At 41.8% G+C, this 16,398-nt stretch overlaps 1 protein-coding gene across 1 annotated transcript in view; it reads left to right on the forward strand.

Annotated features, from left to right (window-relative positions):
• Window positions 1–16,398, forward strand: part of LOC306961434 (voltage-dependent T-type calcium channel subunit alpha-1H-like) — a 98,225-nt gene that overhangs the window by 22,151 nt on the left and 59,676 nt on the right. The window contains exons 3-6 of the mRNA XM_079554175.1: window positions 1,237–1,331; window positions 2,605–2,738; window positions 5,064–5,161; window positions 13,431–13,590. Of these exons, the coding sequence (XP_079410301.1) occupies window positions 1,237–1,331; window positions 2,605–2,738; window positions 5,064–5,161; window positions 13,431–13,590 (487 nt within the window). The remainder of the gene's footprint in view (window positions 1–1,236; window positions 1,332–2,604; window positions 2,739–5,063; window positions 5,162–13,430; window positions 13,591–16,398) is intronic.

A 16,398-nucleotide genomic window follows, 5' to 3' on the forward strand; every position in this document is an offset into this window, starting at 1 on the left:
TATTGGTACATCACCTATTGACAAGCACGATTTCCACTTTAGGGATTGCATTATCAGACTAAAACGTTTACATGCAGGAAAGAGAACCACACTACAGTCCCCAGCATCCCACAAGAGTTGATTTCAACAACCGTATTCAAACGGTTGACTTTGAATAGTTTTTTGTTTCAGGTGTCTTGTAGTCTTCAAGGTCTAAAATTGATAAAGATAATTTCTAGCTTTTTAACTGCTCATTTGGAGGGTCTTTATCAGGGGTTCCCAGTGCCCACCTCTTTTGGCTTGCGAGCTACATTTAAAGTCAGCAAGGCCTGTAGATCTACCTATCAATTTCTCTGAAGGACACAAGGGGGAGTTTTTAGCAGAGTTGTCATTATTGATTTAAAATTAAAGCCTTTTCGTTTGCCTCTAACTGTAATATATAAAACTGCATATTATACATTATCTAGCTTGATCAATAATTATGAATAATTCGTTGTGACAATCGATCAATTGTCATTAATCCAACAGATTTTTTTAGGACCTGGATGAAATGTCAAAGATATTGCCCAAAATAATGACCTACATGACCAGATTGGCTCTGCACCTCGTGTAGGGCAAGAGCGGGAGACGGAGGGGAGAGAACTAAAGACAGCTGCATTAACGACGGGGTCAATGCAAACTATCCATGTGGACTTCAGTGTTGTTTACAGGCGAAAACAAAACTACGCAAAGCTGCCTGCATTTGTTGTTGCAATAATATTTAAAACAGTGAGACATTGTGCCCTGGTACATGATCTTTGCTCCTGATCTGTCCCGTTTAACCTGTGCCTCGGTGTCAGGGGAGAGACAGAGAAACGGGAGAGATCGAGAAATGCCGGTCCCTTCTCTCGTGTTCAGGGGGAGGAAATATGTGTCGCCATGAAGTTTGTTCTGGTCTCTGAACTGACACAAAATGCAAAAATAACATTGTGCAAATTAGTGATGTATCTTTGCTTAATTTTTAGTGGGTACACCGCAATCCGCACATCCAGGCGTGTGTGTCAATCCAGCATCAAATGCTGGATTGACACACACGCCAACTGTTTTGGGATGGTAGGACTCCGTGATCGAGCCGGATAGTGTGGGCGATCTACTGGTAACATTCTGGTTAACAAACTTGACAAATAATTCTTAAACACTTTAGCCTGAGTGTACCCATATTCAGAAGCGGTCCTGACATTGATGATGAATGTTTTGTCCTGCCTTAACTTAACCGCACATGGTTCGAGCGCGTCAGCATCCTGGCCATCCTGCTCAACTGTGTGACCCTGGGGATGTTCCAGCCCTGTGGCCACACCCCTTACTTTCTCCAGGTAAAACAACAGCAACACTCACACGCCCCTCATCACACTCAAATGAACAGTCCCACTTAGACATTTAGCTGTTTATTTATTACGCTGCATCTTTTCAGTGAGTCATGCGTCGGCAGAGGACACTTTTTTTCTTCACTTTATAAATCATCTGTACGTGGCCATTAAAGGAAGGTTAATAAAAACTATTCAGTGAGTCATTGTTTGGATATTACTGATGGCAAAGGCTTCGGCTTTGGAATTCAAGCCGTGATTCAGGATGGATATGGCAGGTTTTATAATTGTGGAACTACATTTTTGTATACATCAAAATACAGCATCCTGGGGACTCGTTGGAGACTAGTCGGAGAAAACTAACAGTTTGGATTTCAGCAGAGACTGTATGGAGACTTGAAAAAGTCTCTGAATGGTCTCCGAGAGGTTTAGGCTGTCTCAAGCAGTTGTGTCGCGAGTATTATTTGTTGTCCTCAACCTGTGAGACGTTTCTGTGACATCCCTTCAATGAGACATTGCCACAGCTGCTTGAGAGCGCATAGACCTCGGAGACTTCTCGGAGACCATGCGGAAAGTCAGCTGAAGTCGAACCTGTGCATTTTCACGAGGCTACCTGGACACTCGACTTATAGCCAGGGGACTTATCGGAGACATCCCCGTGACTAGCAGCGACTCTAGTCTCCAATTAGTCTCTAGGCCGGTGAGATAGGCCGTTTGTATGTGTCCGACCTACAGTCTCCGCAACATCTCCGCACCCCTCCGTGAGATAGGCCCTTTAAGCGTCATCAAAATTCCTTAGCAACAGTCACATTTGGTCAAGGTCCTGCTACCCACAGAAAATTGCTTGTAGAACTCATAAGGACACAGACTTAGAGAATTTCCCATTCCCAACATTATGCATTAGGCGTTTGAAAAACTTGACTTTTTTGATGAATTTAGTCAAGCCTTAAAAATTCTCAAACTGAGCTGCGATAAATATTCACTTGACTTGATCAAAATGGAAGTGCAGGTGCAGAATTTATTAACTTAACAGTCCATTTTAAAATACGCACACACCCTTTCACACAGTGGATCCCGAAATCCAAAGTCATTATGCTAAGACTATTATCAAGGGTTTTAAAAGTTTCCCCTTTTTAATTTTGCCACTAATCAGTTTACACTAATCCTCTGGGCTGTTGCGATGTGCGTGTGTGTGTGTGTGTGTGTGTGTGTGTGTGTGTGTGTGTGTGTGTGTGTGTGTGTGTGTGTGTGCGTGTGTGTGTGTGTGTGTGTGTGAGAGCAGGCCCTGGATGACGGCATCTTCATCTTCTTCGCTGGGGAAATGGTGGTGAAGATGGTGGCGCTGGGGATCATTGGTCAGACCGGTTACCTTGGCGACACATGGAACCGGCTGGACTTCTTTATCGTCATCGTGGGGTGAGTATTTGACCCTTTTAATCTTGTTAGACGGGCAATTGGTTTTAGTGCTGTGTGTTTAAGACTTGCTAAACCTGTACATTATACAGTATTACATTTATATATATATATTTATTTTTATTTGTTACAGTCATATTTGTACAATACTGATTATATATGGACAAAACAACACATTCCTAACATCCCGATTCTTGGAGGGGAAGAGTTGTTGTCTGCAGAAAAAGTGTAGAGCTAATTCTTTGCACTTTACTGTGTTCATGTTTATCATAACAATTATTTGACAATCAAAATTGTGTCTCTTATCACTTCAAGGCTTATGAGTGCTGAAGTGCTGAGTGTGTCTGGCAGACATGTTTTTGTATTTTCGGACGAGAGGCGGAGCTACAGCGTAGAGCTAAGCGAACTGTTAGCACGTCCAACTTTTTAGAATACTGATTGAACTTATGACCTCTGATAACAGACTCAGAGGCTAGTTGTGAATTAGATTTTTAGACTGCATGCCCATATAGTTTTATAGAATACTTTTTTTTTAGTTTATAATTTCTATTTATTTATCTCAGTTTCATGTTCAATGTTTTAAAAGCATTCCATTCTGCCCGATCCCGTCAGATCTCGGAAACTAAGCAGGAAGGGCCTGGTTGGTCCTTGGATGGGAGACCGCTGGGGAACACCAGGAAGCCAGGGTGAATGTAGTGTGTGAGTGAGTGGTTGCTGATGGTCGGAGGGGCCGATGGTGCAGATTGACTGGATCCATAAAAAACATGGACTCGGACAGGATTGAACAGGCGTAGTAACTCATAAAATGGCATGGATTTGCGGAACGGATTTGGTAAAGACGCTCGTTTTAACTATCGTGATTAGCGCTGCATATTAAAAAAGACTCTTGTCCTGAGAGGGCGGGGGGCACTGATGGCCCGCCCTGCCAATATCATGGTAGGGGAAACACTGAATGATAATGCACGGAATTGTAAAGCGACTTGTGAGTGTCTGGAAAAGCACTATGTAAGACATTGTATAGCATTATGTTTCATGTTGCACGATTGTTCTGAAGAAAATTCAGAACGATCACTGACAATGGCAATAAAACTGATTCTGATTCTGAAATGAGTGGATCTATGTGTAGGTGATTGGATTTGCCGACGATCAGGATTCTGCCTCAAACGGTGCAGCTACAAGAGTTACTTTATACAGACGCCATCTTTGGAAATGCCCATCAATGATCACGTTTTAAGCTGCCAAGGGGAAAAAGAACCATCTTCAAGAACTTTCACCAATTACTCCACCATTACTTTAACTAATGCTGAATTATGAATGTATTTTCTACCAAATAAGGATACATAGACCAGGTCAAAGTGATTCAACGGGCCAAATTTGCACATAAATGCTGATGCTAACCATAACGCTAATATTAGCGTCATGCTACGTGCTAACCGCTAACACCGAGTGCTGGTTTTTCACTTGTAAGGGACAATCTGCTCTGTCCAAACAGTCATATGAATCAAATTTTGACTTGACACTTTGGAGCTAAATATGCTCTTAGTCCACCAGAATTTTCTAATAAGAGTGAAAACAATTTTGGTTTCCATAACAGACTTCTTTCCACCTTGCTTGGCCAGTATGATGCATTTCTGTCTGTATCTATCTGGGAAGAATACTTTTGGCCTGCCCTGTGGAAAGTCTGGTCATTTGTAGATAGTAATATGTGTAGTTTAAACCTGAAACATGTCATGAAATCATTTCACCTTTCTCTCAAATACTCCTGAACTTATTAAGTTATTCTGTGAACTGAATCAGGATTATTTTTTCTTTGTAAATTAAAATCAATAGCAATGTGAGAAAAGTCACTGCTAGATGTTTTCTAAAACCATTTAGCCCTTCTAGTTGTAACTCAAAAGTTAACAGTTTTGTGAACTCTCGAATGTCAAAATGTGCACTGTGAATCCACATTTTACAAGACAAAGCTCAACTCAAATCGCAATACTTCCTCGAAAATGAGTTCATCCCCTCATTCCAACATGTCCGTCCTTCCGTTTGACATTAAATATGAGCCAGGGAGAGAGCTGTGTGTAAAGCTCCGACACTTGTTTAATGCCAGTGAAATGTCAAGCGTGTGTGTGGGGGATACGGCATCTGCCGAATGACAATCACATCGCTGGGTCTGCGGGGACGGAGACCTCGGTGATTGGTCGTTAAAAAGACCGGCGTTTCCTGGAGACGGGTCTTTTGTAAGTCGATTTTCCTCTAGATGCTCGTGCAGGGGCCAAGGTCACCGCGGTTAATGATCAGGACGCCTTTGACACGGCGGTGACTTGTGTTTGTGTCCAGGATGCTGGAGTATTCGCTGGATGGACACAACGTCAGCCTATCAGCGATCAGGACGGTCCGAGTGCTCCGCCCGCTCAGAGCCATCAACAGAGTACCCAGTAAGTTTCAGATGCTGCGTGTGAGTAGGAAAGTAAAAATGACCTCAATCGGCTATACTTTCAATGACAATAATGCAGATTTTTTTTCAGTCTGTGTTACAAATCTTGTGTATTTTTTTCTTTTTTGCAGTTCAAAGCTCAATAAATCAAGCTCGGAATTAGACTACAAAAAATAATCTTTAAAAATATTTTTGAGTTTGAAGGTGCAATTGTAGGTGAGAATGTTGTCTCCACAATGCAAAAGCTTATTTTGAGAAAATGACCTTTAAAGTTTAGATGCTGAATTAGATCAATAATAGAACACCTTTTTGTGACTGTCTCAACGTTATGTGGAGAGAGCAAAATGGCCTAAACTTGAAAATTGGATGGGATTAAAAGAGTTTTGTCTCCCCTTAACTGTTTGATCCATGTTTTTGTGTTATAACTGTTTTTGATCGTATTGGTCATTGATTCACAACCTCTCTTTTGTCTTGACTTTTTGTCCAGCAAAATAGCAACTAAAACATCAGGTTACTTACTTTTAAACATTGGACTTGGCTTAACCTTCTGGGAGATGACAGTAGAGAACCAACATAACGTTACCTTAAGTCTCCTCATGATGGTGCAATTAATTCTAATAATACAGTACGTCCTGCGACATTTGTATGTCGTTTTGTCCCTATTATATAATATCTTAGTCAGTGTCATGCGTGATAATTTCCAGTCACATTTAGTTTAGTCAGTTTAGATTTGTATAGATTTTTAGTCAATACAAATCCGGATGTTAGTGTACAGACCTTAGAGCACTTTTTGTCACTCTATATTAATCATGTGGCTCCGATTGACTCCGAAAGCTTGAACATGGCTTCAATACAAAGCATGCAGGGTGTACATTAAGCTGAACACAAAGCAGGGCAGATTTCAGCTAATGAAGATATTGACGTTTTGAAAGCTTGAACTCTCCGCATTTCAGTTCTGTTGTAGTCCTGATGATTTTGTATACTTTGGAGATAGCCCTTATTATTTCCTCTCTTCTCCCATGGCAGTCACCCCATCTAAGTTTTTGGTTCTACATTATTTTGCCAGCACTCTGAGCGACGCACAGGAGAGACAGACAGGCGGTGTTTAATGTGAAGCGATTGGGTTTGACTTGGCAGCCGTCTGTTACGGCTCCCATGAGTGACTTCCCCGTTAAGCTTCAGTACCCCGAGGCGACACCAGGCCAGCTCGGAGACATAGTCCCACCACCGTGTCCTGGGCCTTCCACGAGGCCTTGTCCCACTAGGACATGCCTGGAACACCTCCCGCGGGAGGCGACCAGGAGGCATCCGGAACAGATGCCCGAGCCACCTCAGCTGGCTCCTTTCGACGTGAAGGAGCAGCGACTCTACTCCGAGCTCCTCCCGGGTAACTGAGCTCCTCACCCGATCTCGGAGGGTGCGCCCAGCCACCCTGCGAGGGAAACTCATTTCGGCAGCTTGTATTCGCGATCTTGTCCTTTCGGTCATGACCCAAATCTCATGACCATAGGTGAGGGTGGGAACGTAGATCGATCGGTAAATCGAGAGCTTTGCCCCGACTCAGCTCCCTCTTCACCACGACAGACCGATACAGCGACCGCATCACTGCTGACGCCGCACCGATCCGTCTATCGATCTCACGCTCCATCCGTCCCTCACTCGTGAACAAGACCCCGAGATACTTGAACTCCTCCACTTGAGGCAAGGACTCCCCACCGACCTGAAGAGGGGAAACCACCTTTTTCCGGTGGAGAACCATGGCCTCGGATTTGGAGGTGCTGATCCTCATCCCGGCCGCTACACACTCGGCTGCAAACCGTCCCAGAGCGTGCTGAAGGTCCTGGTTCGTTGAAGCCATCAGAACAACATCATCCACAAACAGCAGAGATGAGATCCTGAGGCTCCCAAACCGGACACCCTCCGGCCCCTGGCTGCGCCGAGAAATTCTGTCCATAACAGTAATGAACAGAACCGGTGACAAAGGGCAGCCCTGGCGGAGACCAACACGCACCGGGAACAGGTCTGACTTACTGCCGGCAATGCGAACCAAGCTCCTGCTGCGGTCATACAGGGAACGGACAGCCCTTAGCAGAGGGCCCCGGACCCCATACTCCCGGAGCACCCCCCACAGGGCACCACGAGGGACGCGGTCGAACGCTTTCTCCAGATCCACAAAACACATGTGGACTGGTTGGGCGAATGTTTAATGATTGTATACACAACAAATGATGTTTTTTTTAATTTATTTTTACACAAATGAAAATGAAATGAGAATAGTAATGACTTTTTTTCTGCAATCACTGTATGAGGGTTTGTCATGATGGACCCTGAAAAAAATATAGCATAAATAATTGTATGGGGGAAATGAGATTTTCGTCAATGGAAATAGAAACAACTGTGCCAATCATAGAATCACTCAGAACAAGACACTAAATTGACTCAACCGGACATTTCTGCACTTAGGTGAATCATCCAATTCCCTTCAAAGAGCCAGCGATCAGGTTGTAGACTGGCGGAGTTTGGCTGGTTATGTCCCCATTATATAATATCTTAGTCAGTGTCATGCGTGATAATTTCCAGTCACATTTAGTTGCTGCTTTGCATCAGCGCAGAACATTGCCCTGGTGTGTTCTATACAAATTTGTATAGATTTTTAGTCAATACAAATCAGGATGTTAGTGTACAGACCTTAGAGCACTTTTTGTCACTCTATATTAATCATGTGGCTCCGATTGACTCCAAAAGCTTGAACATGGCTTCAATACAAAGCATGCAGGGTGTACATTAAGCTGAGCACAAAGCAGGGCAGATTTTAGCTAATGAAGATATTGACGTTTTGAAAGCTTGAACTCTCCGCATTTCAGTTCTGTTGTAGTCCTGATGATTTTGTATACTTTGGAGATAGCCCTTATTATTTCCTCTCTTCTCCCATGGCAGTCACCCCATCTAAGTTTTTGGTTCTACATTATTTTGCCAGCACTCTGAGCGGCGCACAGGAGAGACAGACAGGCGGTGTTTAATGTGAAGCGATTGGGTTTGACTTGGCAGCCGTCTGTTACGGCTCCCATGAGTGACTTCCCCGTTAAGCTTCAGTAGAATTAGTCGGTCTCTTCCAAGGTTCGCTCCGACTTCCCACTTCAAACATGCTGCAGAAGTAAAACGTGCTCTCATAATCCAAAACCGCCTCCTTAAATGGCCCATTAGTTTTATGCTGATTTAGAGCAAAAACAAGAGACAGGCAGAGCAGAGGGAGCAGCGGTAAAACGTAAAGTCTGCTTCCAGTTCATCGGTGACAGCACCAGGTAGAATGCTAAATACTTACTCAAAGAAAAAGCTCTTCATACGGTTTACTGCACATTCATTCTACCTGACATCAGTTACTGTATCAACAGATATATATGGGTAATACCAATATATTTTACATTTTACAATTTTACATTCTACAGAAAAAGGATAATAGGACGATATGTAGTGCTGGGACTAGGGAGCATTCCAACACAGTCAAATTTAAATCCTTAAAAATAATGCATGAAGTAAGCTTTCGATTGCTTCCAAACAATATTCTTAAAATGTTCTGTCATGCAGAAATGGCAAATATAATCTGCGAGGTCCAATGAATGTCAAGAAACAAACTGTAAGCGCTGCCCTAAAAAGCACGTTCATCACTCGCCCCGATGTAGATCTATGGACCAGAGGTGGCCTGGAAATGTTGTAGCTCAGTGGTTCCCAAAGTGGCGGGGTCGCGAGGCCTTGGGTGGGGGTCCCCAGATGATTTCAGAATGAAATTTAAAGAAATATATTTTTGAGTGTAAAACAGCATGCAGCATGTGAAATCCATTCAAATACTCAAAATAAACAGCTTCAATACACATTAACTTATGTTCTAATTTGATCTATGCCGACATACTATTGTTAAGATATGTATTTAACGTGTACAGCTCACCAATGTCTGTACAAATAGTTGTCAAGAAAAGAATGAAAGTGAGAAAGGGGTAAACATTAACAGGTTTGTGTGTTTAATGATTGTATACACAACAAATGATGCCTGTTTTTTTATTTATTTTTACACAAATGAAAATGAAATGAGAATAGTAATGACTTTTTTTCTGCAATCTCTGTATGAGGGTTTGTCATGATGGACCCTGAAAAAAATATAGCATAAATAATTGTATGGGGGAAATGAGATTTTCGTCAATGGAAATTGAAACAACTGTGCCAATCATAGAATCACTCAGAACAAGACACTAAATCGACTCAACCGGACATTTCTGCACTTAGGTGAATCATCCAATTCTCTTCAAAGAGCCAGCGATCAGGTTGTAGACTGGCGGAGTTTGGCTGGTGACGCAATTTGGAACTGCCTCAAGTGTTGATAAGAAGTATTGGCGTCAGGACTGATAACAAAGGAAACTATGATTAGAACAGCTTTTCTGCTATTATACGAATAAACAGTTTAAAGGATTTAGACCAACCGTGGTGACTGGAGCGAATGAGTTAGGTTGTAGCAATATCGGTAATAGTGTTAGAATAGAACCTTTGGTATCGTAATATCAAATGTGTCTCACAATTGTTGTGACTTTCAGAATATCAAAGCCTCTGAATCTTGGATAGTTTTGTAGTAACAAAGAAAAATAGAGAAAAGCAAAAAAGACAGGAACTCCCTTGACCATGATTGTTTTGTTTAGTTTCTGCCTTATCATAAAGAACATATAATTTTCCTGAGATTGTGAACAATATTGCAATTAGTATCGTACTATGATGCTATTGCTGTGACACTGCTGTAGCCATGAGTGTGTTCATCTGCACTCGAGCAACATTGCATGTTTGTCATGAGCATTGACGCCACTCTGGAGCCAAAAATATCCAGGTTGATTGTTGCTCTTGTAACAGCATCCACAGGAGTATCCAGGTTTCTCTGAGCGTTTACACATTATCCAGTAAACTGTCGCGATACTCAAACAACATTTAGATATGTGTGCATTCTTACCAACCACTTAATTACATCTAAACTCAAAAAGGACAGTTTTGAATACCACAGTCTTAGCAATAAAGCTATTGTTGGTACATCAGTATTAGCGGCAAACTGTGGAATTAGCATCGATCAGCGACAGTACTTCACGCCAATCTGTCTCTTATTAAGAGCCCCTTGTTGTTATTGTGTTTCTAATGCTGCAGTTTGTCTCACTTAGTACAAATGGCCACCTCCAGAACTTAAAGCACTTTACACCTTGGCCTGATGCCACTGAAGGCGGCACTGATTCGTTTGAATACATTTACTGAAGTCAGGGGACATTTTTCCATTCTCAAGTGATAATGGGTTCGCAGACCTTTCCCTAGTGCTGGCCCAGTGATAAAACAGCAGCGAGAAGATAGCTCTGCTTATGGCTTTCTGTTTAAAAGCAAGGGTTTAACAAGAGAGGAGCACAGTCACACAAGACTCTCCTCATAGATGCGACTTATATAATGGCTTTGTCAGTGAATATGACCTTAATTTAATACAAAACAATATGGTTACTATGACCATGTAATGAGGATAATGATACATTTGTCCCTTAAGAAATGCATGCTGTTTTTGTACACTTAAGCTGGGTGTACAGTGTACACTCGTGCGAAGAGACGCCGAGCCCACAATGGGGATGCTCACGCTGTTCAGAGCGATAACGGATAATGCAGGTGGCTACACAGTTCACACTGTACGGGGGTGACATGATCCCGAGCAGGTGTTATGTGCTTTACTGTAGATGCAGGTTGGGTCTCACAGCACATTAAAACACGGCAACATTTACTTACTGTTGACAAGGCTAACTTCAGCTACAAATGAAAATGAGCCTAGCTTAAATTACAGACAATTGTAGCAAACCTTTGTATCTACCGTTACATGTTAACGAAGACAGGTAGAAGTAGTAGATAGATACTTTGTTGCCCTAACTCCCTCTCTCTGTCTATTTCCGGAGCTTTGTTTCTTTCCGCAGTTGTATTTGATCATACATGCTAGGCTTTCACCCGGCTTCAGCAGTTGATAATTACAGCTCAATGACCATATATATGAGACACGTCATAGACGAACAGTGACCATGAAACTTGTTCACTGTCCCTATCCCCTCTCCTCTTGCTCCCCAACAAAACAAACTCTCCGGCTCACCTATTTCAGCCCTTTTGCGGTTATAGATACAGTCTGATACAATTTCTATAGCTTTAAATCACATAATATTCCGTTATCCTTGGACTTCAACCTTTATTGATCCGTTGAGCTGTTTTATTGTGTCCATTTACTTCAGTAAGGTGCGTGTTTAGTCAAGAAGTTAATGTATAGTTTAACCTTGGTAGAAAGTGCACTCAGAATTCATTTTAATCTAATTAGTTCACGTTAAACTATGCTTGGAATATAGTTAAGCTACAATAATGCTGAAGCTATCAGTAATGTATTCTATGACTTAGGAACGACATAAGAATCTTTAAACAAGCATTTTTGAAAAGCATTTAAACCACATTTATACAGTTAGCAGTCCTTGCAAGTAGTCTTTTTCAATATGTGTTTAGTACCACGCCACGTTTGAAACACATGTTGTAAGCAGTATGAAAATGAAACTTTCTGTTTTCATTTTTTGGACACCTGTAGACGCCTGTAGAAATTGCCAGCTTGAGAAGTTTTAACTAAGTTAACTATGTATGTCGAGTAGGCATGATTGTTAGAAATGTCATCATAATTGGGCTTGTTTTTTTAAAAGCGCGTTGCACTCTCAAGTAGGGCTGAAACAACTAATCGATTAATCGACAACTAATCGATTACTAAAAAAGTTGTCAACTATTTCAGTAATCGATTAATCGTTTTCTAGCAAACACAGACTAAAATAGAGCAAAAAAGACATGACAATTATGTATTTTGGATGAAAACCTACTTTGTTTTTAAAGTTAGGGTCTGTAGTGTTTTGTGCATTATAAATTTCATTAATATCTGTCTTTGTCTCGTCCAATCAGAAAGCAGAATTAGAACAAAGAGCCTCCTACAAACGTCTAATTTTAGTCTACTCCATCAACATGTCCTCAAGTGGCGCCACTTTAGCTTATGTGATTAAAAAAAATGAAGAAATACAATTTCCATGCACCTTTCACAGCCAAGCGATTAATCGATTAATCGTAAAAATAATCGTTAGATTAATCGATTACCAAAATAATCGTTAGTTGCAGCCCTACTCTCAAGTCAGCAACCTTATTTGTGACAAACCAAGCAATAAAACATGCATTGTTCTAGCCCAAGGGCACTAAATTTGTAATTTGTGTGTGTGTGTGTGTAACTTTCAGAGATATGTACGTCAGGAGCTGTTAACATCTGTGACTTTGTCTTTGATGGACACACGTGAAAAGGAATCAGGGCATCGCGAACAAAGTCACAGCAATCATTACGATGCTTGTGCAGAGCACAGACTGGCCCGCCAGCTCAGTTTTACACTGTGCGACCTTGGCTCATACAGAGCTCCTCTAAAAGTGTGTTTGAAGTGCATCCTGTGTGGAGACAGTAAGGAGGGGGCTTTTGTTTAATCTTTTGTTTGGGAGAGAAAATAGGAGAGGCCAATTACCAATACTAGACCCTAATTATTTGCCATTGAATTCATCGGGCTGCTCAGATTGTGCGCAGAATACATTAGACAGATTCCTCTTGTCTGGACAATGTCAGGGACAAGAGCGATTTCTACCACAATGACTCTACAGTTTAACTCCTACAGTTTATTCCAGATAAACACTATCACTGTAGACGTTGTTTCATGGTGGCAGTGTGGCAAAGAGCGCCTTCAGCTCATGGCAGAGTCAACAAAGGTTCAGCTCCTACAGGGCCTCTCTCTAGACTCTCTCTTTGGGTCTCCTCCTGTCTACTTCATTGATATAAAACATATACAATGGGCTAATTCTCCACCCTACATACTTCTGACATGATGTACTTGGGCTTTCTGTTTGATCCATCTGTCATCATTGAAGGGATCAGATTTTAGAGAGTTTTCACACATGTAATAAAGCCTAATGTACAGTATTATTATGTAGCAATAACATACTTATTGAAACTTATTGAAACTTGAATGCTTAAATAAGGTTAAAATGATGGTAAACACAGAGTCACTGCTGTAGTTTAAAACATCCACATCTAAATAATAACAATAACAATATTTTCCCTTTGTATCTTGTATTGTTTTAATCAGTTCTAGTTTATTCTTCGTGTTTGGGATTTGCTGTGCTCCCCACCCTTTAACAGCCTGTCTGCGTGTGTCCACTGCCAGGCATGCGAATCCTGGTCACCCTCCTGCTCGACACTCTCCCCATGCTGGGCAACGTGCTGGCGCTCTGCTTCTTCGTCTTCTTCATCTTCGGCATCGTGGGCGTGCAGCTGTGGGCGGGCCTGTTGAGGAACCGCTGCTTCATGGGCGAGGACGTCAAGATGTGAGTTTCCATAGTAACCGCCGGGCATTGGCGATCCGCCCCGGGCCTCATCCACGGCGTCCGCAAAAGTTAGCCCCAAACTGATTAGCCTCATTCACTCACCTGTTATTGGTGCGAGCAGATCGATGCGCCCCGGTGCTCTGATCTTGTTAGTTTCCTAAGCAGCTCTGGGTACTAGCCATAAGCCCCTTTACGCAGCCTTTTCATCTCACAGTATTTCCACCTCTTTAACACTCAACTTAAAAGCTACCTCTCTGGGTCTGAGCCGAGGTAAGTCTCTCTGCCAGAATGACTATCCCCTGGCAGTGGAAGTGACTGCTCTTATTTCTGATCAAAGCCCAGGTGAAAACTTAAGACAGCCCCTGTGCGCTTTTCATTTACTGTAGTCACTAGTTTTAGTATTTACTGGCATAAGTGAAATTTCTTTTTGATCATGTTTTGTTTTTATGAAGAAGGTGAACCATTATTTATTTATTTATTTGTTCTTTCTGTACTTTTGTTTATGTCAACAACATTTATTGTTTTGCCTGATTTTCTCTGTTTTCACTTTTATTGTGCCTTCTATTATGTCATTCAGGCTCCTATTTTGCTGTACGGATCAAAATTTCTAAATAATATGAATGATGAAGCAAGGGGAGGATGAAATGATCTCCAATAGGCATGAGGTTGCGCATGAGACATTACCATTAGATTTCCTCTTTTGCATTTTCAAGAGTTTGAGCCCCTGCAGAGATACGACCGCATAGCCCCCCAATATGGCAAGTATCACAGCTTTAAACACTTTTCCAGGCAGCCAAGAGTCTTTCAGTACTACTATGAGGGACTTTGCCCTTTCTTTCTTACAGAAGTCTTCCAGGTGAGAGATTTTAGGTCAGGAGACATGGCAAAACCTTCAGACTGCGTCTCTCAATGTAATCCATTGTGGATTTTGACGTGTGTTTACGATCATTACCCATTTGTAGAAGCCATTTGTTTTGTAACTTTGGCTTTTTCACAGATGGTGCTCTATTTATTTGTTCTATCAGAATTTAATCAGAAATTAATTTAATCCATTCTTCGTTTTACCTAAGAAATGTTGCCACTGACTGCAAACCAGAAAAACACTAGGCTTAAATGCATTATAAACCATAAATGAAATCTTCTTAAGTAACATAATTAATGTCTAGAATTGATTACAGTTTGATGAAATAAAAAAAAAAAAAAGGACATTACAACATTTATCCATCCATTGATTTAGATTTACACACTTTATTGTTATCAGGAAACTACAAAGAAAGTAAACAAAACCTTTACGTGGCATTATTCAGTACAAATAACAACATGCACTTGGAGCCAGTAAAGCCGCAGTTGAACAATATTGCACTCCTGTAGTCAGAGAAACGCTTCCTGGCCGGGGTAATTAGATTGACACTACACGACTTTGTTCTGAAAATCTCACCCTGGCTCACCATTTCGTCGCGTTATTCCCTTTTACAAAAATCGGCTGGGTCCAAAGTGGGATATTAGCGGGCCATTACGTTGCAAAAATGCCTGAAATGTATGTCTAAAAGAGGTGCATATTTCACTGTGTTATATCACCACTTCCCCGCATCAAGACAACTAATTCAGCAAATCGCAAAAGCTCCAATTATTTGAGCATTATTATGTCTTAAAACTTCTTGTGCATGTTCTGACTTTGAAACATGCAATGGGATTAGTTTTGTAGTTCATATTTCCATCAAAGGTTAATGCTCGATATATTTCCAGAGCCTTTCAGCCCTATATCACACCACTGCTCCCCTGAATCAAAGATAACAGCCCACAAAGGATTGCCGGCTTTGAATTGCCTTGATATTTGGGCTGTGAATTTCCCCGTCACTCGATTTGCTTCCCTCATGGGCCGAGCTGTCGTGTTCCATCTCCGCTTGAGTGACGCCCCGCTCCTCTGTACACGCTCGCGAACATGCTTGCATAATAACACATAATATCATGTTCACCTCCTGGCCTCGCATCCTTTCGGGCCCACCCCTAACATAATAATCTCTGACAGAGTGGCGCCACGGGTGGTGGGAGACGGCGCAGGCAGTCTAATCTCGGGCGAGCTATACCTAAAGTGTTTACATCCTGATTGGAGAATGCAGAGGTTTATGTGAATTGTGCCATTCGCTTCTACTAAACGCTAAAAGTAATGTTAGTGAGTGATATTAAACACATTAGGCTTTTTGCAGGTATTTGGTAACACTACACTACACTAACACTACTCACTTTGTCGGTTAGAAAATGCACTTTTGATCTTAAACAGCCCAGTGCCTGGTCAACCCGTTTGGGTGACCTGTATGATGGCCGAGGTCAGGGCCAAACCGGTCTGACCTCTTTTTGCTTTGTCTCAGCACTTCCGTTGTCCTGACACTTCCAGTCGAGTGTGAAGCCCGTTCATTCAGTGGAGAACGAGGGAAATTGTTCGCCGCTCAAATCTGATGTTTAGTAGATTGATTTGTGTAAAATATCCAGATTCAGATTCATTTATTGGCCATTTGCAGTTTGAAAAACCACATTGGAAAATAATGTGCAAAGAGCTCAAAGTGCGATATGTAAAACACGTAAAAAGACACAATATAAAAAACAGAACAAACAAACAATGCCACATTAAAAGCCTAAGGGCAAAATATTGTCCTTAAAAGTGTCTCACGACCATAGCTTAAAGTGGCAAGTGCATCGAAGACAAGTACAAACATAAAACAGACAGCACACAGGAGAGCTCTTGCTACGGCGCCCGGCCTCGGCGCCATGTTGGCAGAAGATCCAATGTCCATTTGCACCAACAAGTCA

The sequence above is a fragment of the Gobius niger genome (assembly GCF_951799975.1).
Source record: "Gobius niger genome assembly, chromosome: 3".
Lineage (NCBI taxonomy): Eukaryota > Metazoa > Chordata > Actinopteri > Gobiiformes > Gobiidae > Gobius > Gobius niger.